Source organism: Erythrolamprus reginae, chromosome 3 (genome assembly GCF_031021105.1).
Source record: "Erythrolamprus reginae isolate rEryReg1 chromosome 3, rEryReg1.hap1, whole genome shotgun sequence".
Lineage (NCBI taxonomy): Eukaryota > Metazoa > Chordata > Lepidosauria > Squamata > Dipsadidae > Erythrolamprus > Erythrolamprus reginae.
The window spans coordinates 78,456,149-78,472,703 of NC_091952.1; the positions used below are offsets into that span (position 1 = coordinate 78,456,149).

General features: G+C 41.9%; 1 protein-coding gene across 5 annotated transcripts in view; it reads right to left on the reverse strand.

The window, feature by feature from the left end:
* Window positions 1-16,207, reverse strand: part of SSBP3 (single stranded DNA binding protein 3) — a 286,231-nt gene extending 270,024 nt beyond the window's left edge. For 3 of the 5 annotated variants that reach the window (XR_011558585.1, XM_070745952.1, XM_070745950.1), the window contains exons 1-4: window positions 15,820-16,207; window positions 14,762-14,834; window positions 14,435-14,496; window positions 11,464-11,548 (exon numbers count right to left, since the gene is read on the reverse strand). Coding sequence is in view for 4 of the 5 variants with exons in the window: in XM_070745952.1 (XP_070602053.1) it covers window positions 11,464-11,548; window positions 14,435-14,496; window positions 14,762-14,834; window positions 15,820-15,875 (276 nt within the window). In the remaining variant the exon portion in view is untranslated. The remainder of the gene's footprint in view (window positions 1-11,463; window positions 11,549-14,434; window positions 14,497-14,761; window positions 14,835-15,819) is intronic. The other 2 variants (XM_070745949.1, XM_070745951.1) reach the window with 2 other exon arrangements.
* Window positions 16,208-16,555: the final 348 nt, after the last annotated feature.

A 16,555-nucleotide genomic window follows, 5' to 3' on the forward strand; every position in this document is an offset into this window, starting at 1 on the left:
TGCACTCATTTGCCGCTTGTGCAGCCCAGTTATGAACGGGCCATCATGACCCAGTATCAATCCGTAGCCTGGGGATTTGGGACCCTGAACTAGAGCATCAGGGTCATTCCATGAGGATCGGGCAACATGTATGCTTAAGTGTTTTGTCTGTCTACCAACCATCTAGTAAGCAGAGGCACATAAATCTACTGCTGTACAAATGCACAATTGCGGCTTTAAAATGTAGAACAAAATTAAATTAAAATCAGCAACAGTTCTTAAATACTTCTTTCACTTGTTTGAAACCATGATGCTAATTCCAATCAGAAGTTTTTCATTAGGAATAACAAAGAACAGCTTATTTATATATTTCATGCTCATTCCTAAGTTTTCTTTTCAACAATTTCTTCATTTATCTGTCAGCCATGTCAAGTGGGTGTGAGAATTGCCCTACATATTATTATTATTTTATTTTATTAACATGGAGCTCCTTCTCCACAGATAATATGTGATGGGGGAGTTAATACTCAGAAGACAGGTGGAACAATTCTCCAGCAACTGCCAAGGACATTAAGGCGAGCATTACACAAGATGCTTTAAAAGTCATGGCCCCAAGATCATAGATTCAGTCCACAAAATTTTATTGTCAAGTTTCCTTAGTAACATGTTTCAAGAATCACTCTGCTAACCTTCAGGGGAGTCCTAAGGAATTCATTATATCGAACAAAACTGAATTCTAGTCTAAATGAAAAACATGCTACTAAGAATGCACACTGCAAAAAGTTTTTTAAAGTGTTGCTGTCACCTTTCTCTTAAACTTTCATATAATGAAGTGAAAGGAAAAACCCAGATCAGAAAGTGAAATTTGAAACTGTAAAGGGAAGCCTCAAACACCTTGCTATGAACTGTCTTGTATATCATAAGGGAGTCATAAGAATGATCACAGTACCTTGAAGATCATGAAGGTGAGAAAAGGAAGGATCCTCTGATTTCAGGCTAAGTAAGGCCAGTTTAAGCATGATGATAATCTACACATTATCCGGATGTAGAAGGGGTTATTTACCCCCTTAGAAATCTTAAGGTTGAAGGACAGGACACACTTACTCCCACAAGGGTTCTTATTAAGCCATAAACAAAGTACAACATCCAACATAAAACAGTGACGTGACCATTCAGCACAGAAATTATGTTTTCCAAGCAGAGAGGCTATTTTAATTGCAAACCTTGCAATTGTTTATAAAGAACCAAGTTTCATTTTGCACCTTTTACACCCACATAGCATCTGTACCAGTTTAAAACTGAGCATCCATTTAAATACTTTTCCACATTTTTCCCGTGTACCGTTTTCTTTATTGGTGAAGTAGCCAGCACAGTCCTCAATCAACCAGATGAACATGTATATCATTCCGAGTTGAAAAAGGTACAAGCTCTTTGGCAGTGCTGAGATGGGAACGGAAAATCATATCCATTTCTTTAGGCAAAGCTATGCTTGCTGCTGATAGGGGAGTTCAACATCTATTGTTCCCGGTGTGGGAGGCTTTGTGCCTACCTAGTTGCCAATATCTGCTCTTAGTAAATGGAATTAACACAGCACTTGTTAATTGCCAGACTATGGTACTATTTTCAACTGAAACCGATCTCCAGAGTTATGACAGCTGTGAGAATCTGAAATGCATGTGTGTTTCATGTCATGGCGGGGGAAGAACCATTGTGAGGAATGTGATTCCTGTCACGTTCTCCTGGCAATTAAAGTTAAATCGGGTAGAAAAAAAATATTTATGTCACACCTATTGCTTTTGCATAACCAAGACAGGGAATTATTTATATTATAATTAACTTTTCCGATATAAAACATAGGGAGGAAGGATTTTTAAAAAGGCAGCGATATCTAATTTCTTTTAAATGTTATTTTGCAGGGCTCAGTAGGCAGATTCCATTTCCAACAATGCCCCAAGTTTTGTAACGGGCTCCTGCATTAACACATTCTATAGTTGTATCAAAAAGGGCCCGGTTTTCATTTTTCCAAATAAAAAAAGATTTTAGAAATTCACAACATGCATCTCAACAAGACTGCTCAAAAGGCAGCTACTTTTGGAACCCTCTGCCTGCTATCCAGTGAAAATATCATCGGTTGATATCAGTTATGAATTTTTGTACCGTCTCTCAAAAGTTCCCCACTGAGGAGCCTGAGCAGACAGAATAATGCCACAAAAAGTACGCAGCGACAGTCAACTAGATTTAAGTTCATTTTCTGTAGCTGGAGGCCAAAATCGACTAAATTGGTTCTAGTGATCAAGTTTTCTGCAATTCCCCATTCTGTGTATTAGCTATTTGACAGAAATTCACTGCGGTATTTAAACTGGCAGTCATCACAGCTAACTCAAATTGTATTGGCTTTCAGAGTGTTGAAACGGTGAACTGCAATCATCAATCGGCCAATTCCAAGATAACGTGGTGGTTGAAATTCCCTGTCATGCTGTACAATCCCTTTGTAGCTCACTAGCTCAGAAGATGCACAATAAAACCGGCAACAGGAGTGTCTGGCAATGCCACCACAATGTAATACGAGTGTGCCCATGGAGCGGCTTTGCCCAGAAACAAGGTAAAAAGGCAACTGTGCCAACAGTGGTTTAAACTTCCCAGGAGAGCACAGGATTTTCTTTTGGAAAACAAAAATAATAGAATCACTTAAATTGAAAGCACATTTTGGATTCCGGGTCTCCCATCACCCATTGATAATTTTGCAAATCACAGATCACCCAAATACCACATTAAAAACACTAGAGGTTTTATTTCCCCTCATCTCTATGCTACTGTAAGATTCCGAGATAAACGGATCTAAATATTAAAAAGGGGTGTATCACCGCAAACTTCAAATTACCTTACATTTTAATAACTTTATTATAAAGATTTTAATAAAGAAAGATAAAAACTAACAGAAACGAATAATTTAGATGAAGGAAAAGAAAGAGAAAAAAGACAAAGCCAAAAGTATAGGGGGTGGAGAAAGTAAGCATAGAAAGAAATACAGTGGTACCTCTACCTAAGAATGCCTCTACTTAAGAACTTTTTTCTAGATAAGAACCAGGTGTTCAAGATTTTTTTGCCTCTTCTTAAGAACTATTTTCTACTTAAGAACCTGAGCCAGGAAATTTGAGAGCGGCACGAAGGCCCGGCCAGTTTCCTGCCATTCCCCCTGGGTTTCTCTCTCTTGTGCAGTGAATGGGAGGCAGCCTTGCGCCCGGTGTATGGGAGACACATGCTCCTCCTTGCCGCCTCAGAATCCCTCTTTTTTTTTAAGCCTTAAAGTTTTGGATTTTTTTGACTCCCCTCCCCTTCTTCCTTCGGCAATGACTGTCCTCCTCCTCTTCTTCTTCCTCCTCCTCCCATCCAAATTCTGAGCTTTTATTTCTTTCCTAATGGGTTTGCACACATTATTTGCTTTTACATTGATTCCTATGGGAAAAATTGCTTCTTCCCACAAACTTTTCTACTTAACAACCTGGTCATGGAATGAATTAAGTTAAGTAGAGGTACCACTGTAGTTCCTTTACAACAGTTATACGTATGCATATAAATTTACCTCTTACACTGTGTTTGTAGCATAACTTCCATCCCATAATCTATTCTTTCCCAATAATCAAAAACATATCAATTTTTTTCTGTTTTACCCAAAAGGTTTATAATGTGTATTTTCTAAACATCAGAATAGATAGATAGATAGATAGATAGATAGATAGATAGATAGATAGATAGATAGATAGATATTATTATTTATTGGATTTGTATGCCACCCCTCTCTGCAGACTCGGGGCGGCTAACAACAGTGGTAAAACAACGTGAACAATCCAATTAATAAAAACAACTAAAAAGCCCTTATTATAAAAAACCAAACATACACACAAACATACCATGCATAACTTGTAATAGCCTAGGGGGAAAGGATAACTTAACTCCCCCATGCCTGGCGACAAAGGTGGGTCTTAAGTAATTTGCGAAAGACATAGATAGATGGATGGATGGATGGATGGATGGATGGATGGATAGATAGATAGATAGATAGATAGATAGATAGATAGATAGATAGATAGATAGATAGATAGATAACTTTCAAGAGGCAACTGGACTTTCTGTTTTTCTTTGAAAATGTTTCGTTTCTCATCCAGGAAGTTGAAGAATCTTCTTGGATGAGAAGTGAAAGATCTTCAAAGAAAAACTAGAAAGTCTAGCTGCCTCTTGAAAAGACAGACAACCAAGACCTGGATGAGGAGAATCTCCATAGACAAAAGACATATTAAGAGTATTTTTTGTACAGTTATTAACAAGTGCAATCAGGAACTTTTCTGAGTCTGATTCCAAAATGATAGAAGCATCCTAACTCAACAAGTGGACATGGATTTCTTTGCACTACCGTACTTTATCTTTGTTGACAATCGGATTTCTACCTGTAGGAAAAACTGTTCCCAGATTCTCCTGCCTGTATGTAGCAAGCAGATACAACGAAGTGTAAAGAATTTTCTAAAAAATATTGCTTTCCATTTTAAAAAGGAAAGAACGAAAAGAGGTTTTTCTGCAAAGCACAGTGATTTCCCATTCCTTTGATACGCATCAAATTTAGCACCCCAATGCTCCTTACACCTCAATCAGAAAAATTCTTAAAATCAATACAGGTCAACAATCTGAGACAACTGTTAGGAACAAAACCACCCGCATGCAAAAACCAACCTCAAGCTCATTGAGGGAAGGTTGTTTTTTTAAAAAAATAAAAATTAAAAATGTTCTTTGGGGAAATTGCTTGTTGCTCCTGCTGCTTCTATTATCATATAGTTATACTGGGAAATGAAATGGAAGTGACACAGCATGCAAGTCCTGTTATAGAAGCCTCTAATGAAGCATGATTTCCCATTCTTTGAAGGATGTATTCCCCAGGCTTACTGATCTGGAGAGATTTACTTCTAAAGCATTCAAAGTAACCACACCTCAACTATAAACAATGGAAAAGGAGCATGCAAAAAAAGAAGGGAGACCGGGATTGTTTCAATGCACTGCAATATGCTCAGAATGTCTCTATCTTTCGCACAGAAAAAGTTGGAATCTCTTCTCACTTTTAAGCACGCTCTTTTTGTCTTCTGCCAGGTGAGTCTCTTGATAAATAGTCTCTAGCGTAGTAGAGAACTTCTGCAAACACCTGAAAGATAAATCTTTACAATGGGAACCATGCCTCTGTTCAAAACTAACTGGATAGTAGTTAACCATTCATGGCTTTTGGCCATCATTCTGGCAACCGGCTGTATAATAGCTGTTTAGTTTGGCCACATCCACAGCAAAATCTTTCCACCCGTGAAAATGTGTTGTTTTTTTCTAAGAACAATCAGCAGCAACAGCTGTCAACTCATCTTTCACGTCACGCGTCCTTTCAAATTCCCACTTTCTGCAATTCCAAATCATGTAGTCAACTCTTCTCTCGTATGATTGAGAAACCTGAATGGATCTTCATTCATTCACTGATTCAAAAGAGCTGGGCATAGCACTTATTCTACCTACCACATTATGGTGTTAAGGGCAAAGAGCACGTGGAGGAGAAAAAGATCCTAGCTACCAGGAAAAGGTTCCCCATCGCCAGCGCACACAGTGAATGGCAGGGGCGTGTCTGGTGGGAGGGGATTGACACAGGATTCAGCTTCTGCACATGCACAGGAAGCCGAATCTCTTGCGAGAACGCTTATGTGCATGAAATTTCACTGATATTTGGCAATTTCTTTGCTTCCATGCAAATGCAGATTTGGCCAAATCTCTCTTACGTGCAGGCTCAATTTTCACTACCACTCTATAGAGTGGCCTGTTCCAATACCAATCCAATACTGCTAGCTACCAAACAGGTCAATAAGTACAGTGGTACCTCTACTTAAGAACTTAATTCGTTCCGTGACCAGGTTCTTAAGTAGAAAAGTTTGTAAGTAGAAGCAATTTTTCCCATAGGAATCAAAGTAAAAGCAAATAATGTGTGCAAACCCATTAGGAAAGAAATAAAATCTTGGAATTTGGGTGGGAGGAGGAAGAAGAGGAGGAGGAGGAGAGTCGCTGCTGAAGGAAGAAGGTGAGGTGAAGGGAATAAAAAAAAATCCAAAATTTTAAGGTTTAAAAAAAAGAGAGAGAGACTCTGAGGCAGCGAGGAGGAGCACACACCTCCCATACACTGGCGCGAGGCTGCCTCCCACATATTGCGCCAAAGATAGAAATCCAGGGGGAATGGCAGGAAACTGACTGGGCCTTCGTGCTGCTCTCAAATTTCCTGGAAAATTTTTCCAGGCTCGGGTCCTTAAGTAGAAAATGGTTCTTGAGAAGAGGCAAAAATATCTTGAACACCTGGTTCTTATCTCAAAAAGTTCTTAAGTAGAGGTGTTCTTAAGTAGAGGTACCACTGTAATTGGTAGTCCTTAGGTCAGTAAGTAATAACCTTATATAGGTAGTCCACGACTTACAACAGTTTGCTTGGTGACAATTCAAAGTTACAAGGGTGCTACAAAGGGTGATTGATGATCATTTGTCACACTTACAACCACTGCAGCACCCCCGTGGTCGCATGATCAACATTCAGGTACTTGACACCCGACTCACATTTATGACAGCTTCAGTGTCCCAGGAAGTCATATGATCACTTGTGATCTTCCCACAAGCAAAGCCAATGGGGAAGCCAGGTTCACTTAACAACCATGTCACCAAGTTGGCGAATGCAGGGCTTGTCACTTAACAACTCTGACAAGGAAGGTTGTAAAGCGGGGCCAAACTCACTTAACAACAGAAGCTTGAGGTTCAATTGTAGTCATAAATCAAGGACTACCTATAATCCAAGATTCTGATTTGCCAGATACTGACAAGAACCATCCACAGTCGAAACCACTTTCCCTAGAAGAATAACCTGGAATTACAATTCTTTTCTTTTCTTTTCTTTCTTTCTTTCCTTCATTCTTTCTTCCTTATTTATTTATTTATTTATTTAATATATCTTGTTCCTCCCATTCACCAGCATCTGCCTTTTTATCTTTGTGCTCTCCAAAACTAAAGGAATATTATTTCTGCAAAAGCAGAACAATCCTGAAAGTAATTTGCAGCAGATGAAAACAAAACTCCCTCCCATGAGCAGATGGTAAAAGAACCCAAATGGCAGCATCTGGCCAGAGCCTCACACTCCTTTCACGACCGGCTCTCCGACAACCCTCCGAGCACGAGCGAACCAGGAGCATTTCACCTTGGCCTGTATTATACCTTGCATGAGAAAGTGTGTGCATCAATGTGCACGCACAGATAAACTTATACATCACTAAAGTCCTGTTGGTATATAATGGCAAGCATGCTACGTATTGCTCGTTGGAAATTATTAATTCTAGAGAGTGGTAAAAACTTCTTTACTGCTTGAAATGTCAATAACCAAAGCCAAGATAGTTGTGAAAATATATATATTAATCATATACTTTGTGGCCAAGAGGACTTTCTTAAAAAGATATAGTATAGCGAAAGGATGAGAACAGGAAACAAAGTCTTATAATAAACCTACCAAGGTAAAGTACTTAGAAGTGTTACAAAACTGTATTACACCGAGAATTTTAAAAACCTCAATGAGGATTGTATCTATTTGCTGTAAGCTTAAAGCAACATGTATTAAAGAAGTTTATGCGAATCATCTAATACACTCTGGCCTATTATTAGAATTATTACCAAGCTAAAAAAGATTAATTTCTCTAAATACAGTAAATCCTCAGACACTATTATAAGGCTGCCGCTAATGTAGCATTACTGAATTTTGCATGCCAGCGCTACAACTCTATATACCTTATGCCAGCCTTCCCCAACATTACGTTCACCAGGCATGCTGAGATAATAATCATCAAATTCCTAGCCAACATCGCCATGAACTGTGAATTCTGGAGCCACGGAATGCAAGAAGAGGAAAGATTTCCTTCAGTTTATCTCCTATTGCAGGGCTCTCCAACCGTGGCAAGTTTAAGAGTTGTGGACTTCAACTCCCAGAATTCCTCAGCCAGCAAAACTCTGGGAGTTGAAGTCCACAGGTCTTAAACTTGCCAAGGTTGGAGACCGCTGTCCTATTGGGTTTCCTACCACAACCATAACCAAATATTATATTAAGAAAATCCTTCTTTCCCATTCACTAAGTCTTGTAGCATCTTGACTGCTGAAGAGCTGTGAGAACACCAAAGCTTGCAGAAATTTGAACGGTCATTTGAGTTGTCATAATAGAGAAATCCCCTATGGGAATACTGGCTTGTTGTTGTTTTTGTTAAGTAACCAAGAAGCCAACAGTTTTGTTTTTTTGAAATTAAGTCATGTTGCATATGGAATAGCTTTTAACTCCAAAGTATCTACCATCAGCAGATGACCTTGAATAAAACTAGCAACCAAACTATTATGTTCTTAGTCCTTACGTGTGGTATAAAGAACTAAAGGAAGAAATATTTCAAACATAAGAAGAAGAAGAGGAGGAGGAGAAGAAAGAGGAAGAAGTAAGGGTAGAAAAGTGAGGTAGCCATAATTGAAGAGGCTTCTCCCTGTTTGTTTAATCCCAAAAGTAACACTTTTGCCTATCACACAAAGAACCAGTGTTCATTCTAGGAGAGAAAATAAAATATTATTCCCCAAGATCTGTTCAGATTGAAGTTTCCTTCCTATTGCAGCTACTTACATAGCAGAGGCAACTATTCCAAAACTAAACATGTAAGAAAAAATCATGATAATAAGATCAGGTCTCAAGTAGATAGCAATTGCCCTCTATAGCAGGTATAGACAACTATGGCTACTATGATATGACCTGCGGACTTCAACTCCCAGAATTCCTGAGCCATCTTTGCTGACTCAGGAATTCTGGGCATTGAAGTCCGTAGGTTGTAAAGGGGCCATAGTTGCCAACCTGGTTCTATAGCAATAACCACTCTGCTCTAGCATTCTCACCCACCCACCCCCAGAATTACAGAACTTTCTTGTCTTTTATTATTGATCAGAAATCTGCTAGCATCTTCTTCTTTTTTTTAAAAAAAGAGAGAGTATTACTAATAGACTATCATGCCTGTCAAAATTAGGTACCCATTATATATTGGTTTACAATTCCATTCTCAGACCGATTTCCCTCTTCCCACTACTTCCCATCCTTAGCATGTATTGTCTTTTTTGTGAATCATTCTGGGTCCTGTGTCTTGTCTTTTGACAGGAGACAGTATTTCTCTAAACAGCAAGATAAATGTATCTAAATACATGTTTTAATCACTTGCTTCTTCCCTTCTCAGGAAATTGCTTTCAGGGAATTTCTCTCTGTGGGAGAGAAACGTAGGTTGCACACTGAAGCACATTTTTCAAAGGACTCTGTCTGAGGGCTAAGTTGAGTGTCACTATTTATTTTAAAACAGGACCCTCCCGTTAATTAGTACATGTCATTGCAGTGCACACACTTTTTATTTTAAATGAAAGCTACTGTTTCGGCATCAAAAAAATAACTTCTAAGACTATTCTCTGTTTGAATATAACAGGCCCTCTAGGAACTTTGTCAGAAAGAAAAAGAGGAAATGAGATCCCAGGCAAACGATCCATAATGTAATACAGTAATCTCAAGGTAGGTGCATCAGGAAGGGTTAAATTAAACCTATCAAAGTAAATGGAACTGAGGTTCCCCTCCTACCCACAAAAAAAGATATTTGTCAACTCTGAAAGCATACCAAAACTCATTGCATCTATGATTGTTGGGGTTCCTGCAAGTTACTTTGAATAATTTGCAAGATTTCTCCCAACTTCAGCTTGTTTGCAAATTATGCAGTTCTTTCCAAGCATCTCTTTCTTGATGAGTTGGAAGGAGAAAGAACCATAAGATTAAGGAAATTCTATGGATGTCACTAGAAATTGGCAAAGCAGTTTCTGAAGGAGACTTAACTTATAACTCAGCCACAAGTGACTGAACTTTTTGAGTCCACCTTCCAAGTATGTGCCCCTTTTTAAACTAAACTGTTGTCAACTATCCACTAAACTCAATTCCTCCTGCAATCCTCAATTTCTTGAACTGCATTACAGCTAGCCCTCAACTTTCAAAGTTACAATGGCACTGAAAAAACAGTGACTTGTGACATTTTTTCACCCTTATGGACCATCTCAGCATCCCCTCAGCTCACGTGATTTACCTTTTGGATGCCTGAAAACTAACTCACATTTATGACAGTTGCAGTGTCCCTGGGTCATTCCGGCATCATGTGATCCTCCTTTCGCAAACTTCTGACAAGCAAAACCACTTAAACCAACTGTGTTACTAATTTAAGAACTGATGAGTGATTCACTCAACAAACGTGGCAAGGAAAGTCATAAAATAAGGCTAAACTCATTTAACAAACTTCTCACTTAGCAACATGAATTTTGAGCTCAATTGTATCTGTGTTCAACTTATTCAACATGCTGATGAATCTCTTTAAACTTTTTCTTTCCCTTTGAAACTTAGCCCTTAACCACTTGGGCATGTTCATGAGAATAACATTCTACCATTACAGGTAAGCCAGAGACCAACACCTCAGATAAAATGACAAGTCAAATGTTCACCTAGGACAGTTTATTTGAAAGAATGTCCCATGGCATGGGATAATCATACTGTGTTGTCCTCCTTGAGCTATGACAGCATGTTGCTCTAGACAAGTTCACTTTCTGGATCCCCAGACAACCCACAAATACCATTATTTTAAAATTCCAGGTAAGAAACCATGTATGGCTTCAAATGACAACAGAGGAGAAAACCAAGATATGCCTCTTAGGGTCAACATCTGAATGCATCACCTATGCCTCTTTAAAATGCCCTTTTGCAGCTAGTTTGTAGTCATCACCCCCACACCTATTAAAAATTAAATAAATAATGAAGTCTGCATTGCAGTCTTAAGGGAAAGAGGGGGGGAACTCTTCATATTGTAATCTGGAACAGAAGCTATTGGCTCTCTCCTTGAGGCTGCAATTCTACACATCCATAGCAAGGGATGGCCCCACAATAGGATTCACTTGTGGATAAAAAATGCACAGGACTACACTGCACAGCAGCAGTCTGATAAATTCTTAAATATTCACAGGCCTTGGAGAAGGTTTGGGGGTTTAAAAAAAAAATCTTTCCAAAGAAAGAAGCATACCGCATTCAAATATAGGCCTGTGTTGTCAAACGTTTGCACCTTAAGAGTTCCTCATGATAAATAGCATCTCTTTCCTTCTCCTTCCCTTCCATACTCTTAGGAGGACACCTGACTCTGTAAACAGATCAATACGCTCCACCTTAAAAGTCTTCAAGAAAAGCCACTGAACTGGATTCACATAACTGTGACTGTATAAAACAATATTCAAACTCCATCAGAATGGCAGAGGTAACACCCTTTTTCTCTCCAGATCTAGTTGCATTTGCTTTGGAACAACTGCAGCGATCGAAATTTATTAACCGAGGGATAACTTTTTTTTACTCACGTAATCATGAAAGGCTTTTGCTTCGCTTGAGTGTTCACAAGTATCTCGCCTTTCAGGAGCTGCACAGTAAAGGTCCCAAAATACACTATAAAGAGAAACGAAGAAAGAATTAGTTATTATTACTTATGCGGTACACATCCCTAGACATACAGTAGTACATCGTGATACGAACCCCTCGTAATACGAACTTTTCGAGATACGAACCTGGGGTTCAGAAAATTTTTGCCTCTTCTTATGAACTTTTTTTGCCTTATGAACCCGCTGCCCGAACCCGGAAGTTCAGCAAAAGTTTGGGTTTGGCGTTCGGGTTTGGGAGGTCGCCGAGAAGCCCTGTGCCCGGCTGTCACCTTGCCAAAAGAGTCGCGGAGTTGTCGGCTATTCAGGAGGCTCAAATGGAGGTGGGGAATCCCAACAGGGAATTCCGTGGACAGAGCTTTGACGTCACGAAGACCAAATACGTGGACTCCAGGAAGGACGTCTCCATGATGTCAAAGCTCCACCCATGGAATTCCCTATTGGGATTCCCCACCTTCGTTTGAGCCTCCCAACCAGCCGACAGCTCCGTAGCTCTCCTGGCAAGGCGACAGCCGGGCAGCGGGGCTTCTCGGCGGCCTCCCGAACCCAAACTTTGGCCGAACTTTCGGGTTTGGCATTCGGGAGAACGCTGAGAAACGCCCGGCTGTTTCAAAAGGTGACAGCCGGGCGGCGGTGCCCAGCAGAGCGCCGTATTTTTTGGGTTTTTTTGCTTGCACGCATTAATTGATTTTACATTGTTTCCTATGGGAAACATTGTTTCATCTTACGAACTTTTCGCCTTAGGAACCTCCTCCCGGAACCAATTAAGTTCATAAGATGAGGTATTACTGTATAGTGGTTTATCCAAATGAGCCTGTGGTTCAGGAACAATGGCACTTCTCAATCCTGTTCAATCTTTACTCAAGGAGCAGTGAACATAGCACTTTAGTTCCACTTGAGACTTTTACCTTCAACAAAAAGACACAAGATGTCTATTTACATACACAAGCTTTTAATGTAAAGATTTCCCCACTTTAATAGCCCATCAATGATGTTTCACTGGTTCCTTTTGCAAACTTTCCTTCTCCCTTCCCCCAAAATTAAAAAGTTAGGTTTCCTATGTCAGTTAAACCATACTGCTGTATTTCCCATCGTTGTCAATTCATTGCAGAAGTTTGTATAAGGATCTATTGAATGTTGCTTCCAAAGTACGGGACAATTCAAGTTGTCATATTGCTTTATTAAATCTGTGTCCCACTCCACATCTGCAACTGTCTCCTAAACTGGGCTACAGCTGTTTCCATTTGACTTTCAGGGCCATGCATTCAATACAACATTGATTCCTCTTCTGTCTTGAAATAGGCACATGCAAACATTCACAATATAAAGACTCCCACCCAGAATGCACCCACTATATAAAAATGCTAATTTCCCCCCCAAAAAACTTTACATACACTAATATGAACGTAACTAGCACTAAGCAACTCACGTTTAAGTACTCAGTTATTTATTAAGCTCACATGGATCCTTATTATTTCTCAGCCTAACCTATCTCAAATTTATCAAATGGGCAGAAGGAGGAAAGGAAAACCAGGTATGCCATCTGGAGGTCCTTGAAAGAAAGGTGGGTTATAGACATAACTTTGGCCTTCCAGCAAATAAGTCAGAAAATACTTTTGAGTACTCCAATGTTATTGTCCTTCACGTACCAAAGATTTCATGTGCTATAAGACTTTATTTTCTACTCAGCTCTCCCCAATAGGTGAGTGCATTAAACAATGCGAGAAAGCCAAAGAGGAAACAAATCTGGAAACAATCCCAAGAGCATCAACATGTGGCAATTGACAGCCCAGCCTCTTTCCCCAAAAAAATGTTTTAAGTTACACATCAGAAAGCGGAGAACCTCATGAAATTTTGCTATCCCTTTTCCCAGCAGGCAACTTTTTTATCTTTACGTATCATGCAAATTCAGAAAACAGGACAAATTCCATAACCATAGTTAACTATGCAAAAACATAGTCTGTGAATTGAGATTAGTGTGGCCCTATGACACCTTGCATTCCATCATTCAAAGCATCATCAGAAAATTGGGCTATGGAAGCAACATGTGCCCCTCAAATGTTTACTGTTCTTAGAAGTGAACTTCAGGTGCCATCTTCATAACAGAAGTATATATTCTGGTAGCAGCACTAACATGCAGATGAATGACTATATTAATCTAATAACTACCCTAACAACAACACATGAAAGGAACTCTTCTGAAATCAATAGGATTTACATTCAAAAAAGAAGATCTAGACCAGGAGATTAGAAATATTTCTATCGCTCAGCATCCTGCTACAAGTTGCATAACTGCTTCAGTCACACTGAACTTGTCCACTACACTCTCTCTATCATTTACATATATACTCACAAAGGGCAATCTCACTGCTGAATAATTTAGGAACATGTTTTAAAGAAAATTGGCAATACATCTCAAACTTTAAAGAAAAAACACGGAACTGATAATCCAGACACCAGATTTCCTTTTCCAATTTAACATTCTGAAAAGGTATCATCTACAAAATACCAGTTGCCAATTAAAAGCTAAGAACAATGCATTATATGTCCATAAATACTCCACATATGTTCTTGTTAAAACACCATAATTAAATAACCTTTTGACAATAATGAACCTTCATTTGTATTTGTGTGTGTGTGTGTGTTTGTACAACATGACTTTAAGTTTGGAAACTTCACAAAACCTACAATTTTCGATCCTCAAATTCTCTTCAATACTTTCTTCAAGTAACTTCTACCTTAAGACTGAAGAGAGAAGCTCAAATCCAGAGTTGTGCCCTTTGGATTAAGACAATGTAAACTCAAAACCAAATCCCTTGCTTGGGCTAATCTAACACTTCCAATTGGTTAAATAAAGAACTTTTTCAAACACAGAAGTAAAAGGAGCAACACTCACCACCACCATGAATGTAAAAACCCAGGAGGTTCTCCTAGTGTGATGTTTTTTTCCCATCGGATCTGTGAGGATAAAAAAGAGGGTTTGGGGGTCATAGACCTGAAGATTTTTTTTTAAAGATGCCATTTTCTTCCACTCTTGCTACTCCCCCCTCCCCTCCGGCCACCTTCCCAAAAGAGCCTCTGAGGCTAACTAGCAATAAATGGCAAAAGGTGATAAAAAATTCAAAATGGAGGCCACCGTGCCTGCTTTCTGAAAACAAAGGCTATCTTGAGGTGGGGGGAGAATGGGGGGGTGAAGGGGTCAAAAGTAAACAAAGTCACTCACCTCCGACAAAAAGGTCTGTGCCGATTTTTGCGCTCCTACGTGCAGCAAGTACTCGTAGACGTACAAAGCTAACCTGTGAGAAAAGACAGGATTGAAGAAGGGAGAAAAAAAGGACAGAAAGCTGACGGGTGGAAGGGGGGAGAAGGGAAAGTCGCCGGGGAGAAAGCCGGAGGACTTAACGGGAGGGTAAACACCCCCCACCCTCGTCCCTTCACACGAGCCCCCTTCTGAGGGAACGGACCCCGCTTCCAAGCCGCGGGAGGGAAGGCGCAGCGCTTCCCGACCTGCCTCAAGCGCGCCCCATCCCGCCCCGAAAGAGAAGTTGAGAACCGCTCGTTCGCTCGCTGCAAGGGCGAAAGCCCCCCCACACACACACACAAGTTCGCTGGGCGCATCCCCTCAAATAACATAAAATAAAATAAAAAGGCGGCCCGGCATCCAAAGTCGACGGCAGCGGCGGAGCGGAGGGCTTTCTTCGCCGGCTCCTGGAAGGATATTTTCTATGGGGGGGATGCGAGCTTTTATCTCCCAGCGGAGTTTCTCGGCCGGCCGCCCGCCCCCCCCCCATCAACTCAACGCACACCATCCCCACCACCACCCGCCCGGCGCCGCTTGTGCCACAACTTGGAAACTCGAAAAGAAGCGGGGTGTAGTAGCGGGGGAGAAAAGGCGAAGGCGGGCCGGGGGGGGGGGGGAGAAAGGCGAGCCCAACGCGCCTCGCCTGGACAAAGCCTTTCACCCTTCCACTTGCGACAGACGGCCGGCCGCGACCAGACAAAAGGGACGGTGCGAGCTCCGCACGCTTCCCTCCTCCATCGCGTGTGCGTGTGTGTTTTAAACACCCGCCGCCCTTTGCTTTGGGAGACCCCAATGGCGAAAAGGCGTAGATACTACCACCCCCCTCCAGCCGGGGAGACTCTTCACCTCCACTGTCCCCCCCACCGATATCTCATCCTCCACGCTCTTCTTCCCCTTCCCGATGCCCCCCAACTCCCCACAAGACAATAAAGGAAGGAAGCCTGAAGAGAAGCCGAGTCTAGTTCATCCGCGCCGCTTACTTTTCCCGAGCCTGCCCGTCCGAGGGCACCGCCGAGCCTTTGCCTTTCGCGAACATGGTCCGCAGGAAGAAAGAGGCGAAACTCAAGCCGCCGCCGCTGCTGCCGCCGCTGCCTCGAATCGCTCCGATGCTTTTTTATTTTTTTTATCCCCCGTCTCCCGAACCTCGCGCGCCTTTTTTCCTCGGCTGGAGCCGGCCCCGCTCGCGGCCGCGCCGCTCGTTCCTCGGTGGCGGCTGTCAAAGCCCCGGCCGCGACCCCATCGCCCCGCTGCTGCCCCTGAGCTCGGCTCCGGCTCCTTTTTCTCCCCCAGCTGCTCCCACCGCCGCCGCCGCTGCTGCTGCTGCCGCCACCGCGGCTGCCCCCCGGCTCAACCGAACGTGGCTACACTAAGGGGGATAGAACGCGGCGGGCGTCAACGTTCCACAATGGATACATTCCCCGGCCAATCGGCGGCCGGCGAGGGGGAAGGGCCGCTCCGCCCTCCGATCGCGACTCTTTTAAGGTGGCACCGAGGGAGATGCGCTCGGCCAAGCCGGCGCTGGGCGAAGCGAGGCGGCCTTGTTGGGGCTGGTTCCTAAAGGGCCCTCCCGGTGGGGAGGGGCGCCCTCGCCACCGCTCCTCCTCCTCCTCCTGCCTAAGGGGCTGAGCGGGGACCTCGCTGCCTTTCTTACCCGGCTCTCTTCTCTTTACCCAGGTACCCTCCCCGAATCCCAGCCTCTCCTCCAGGCGCTCTCTG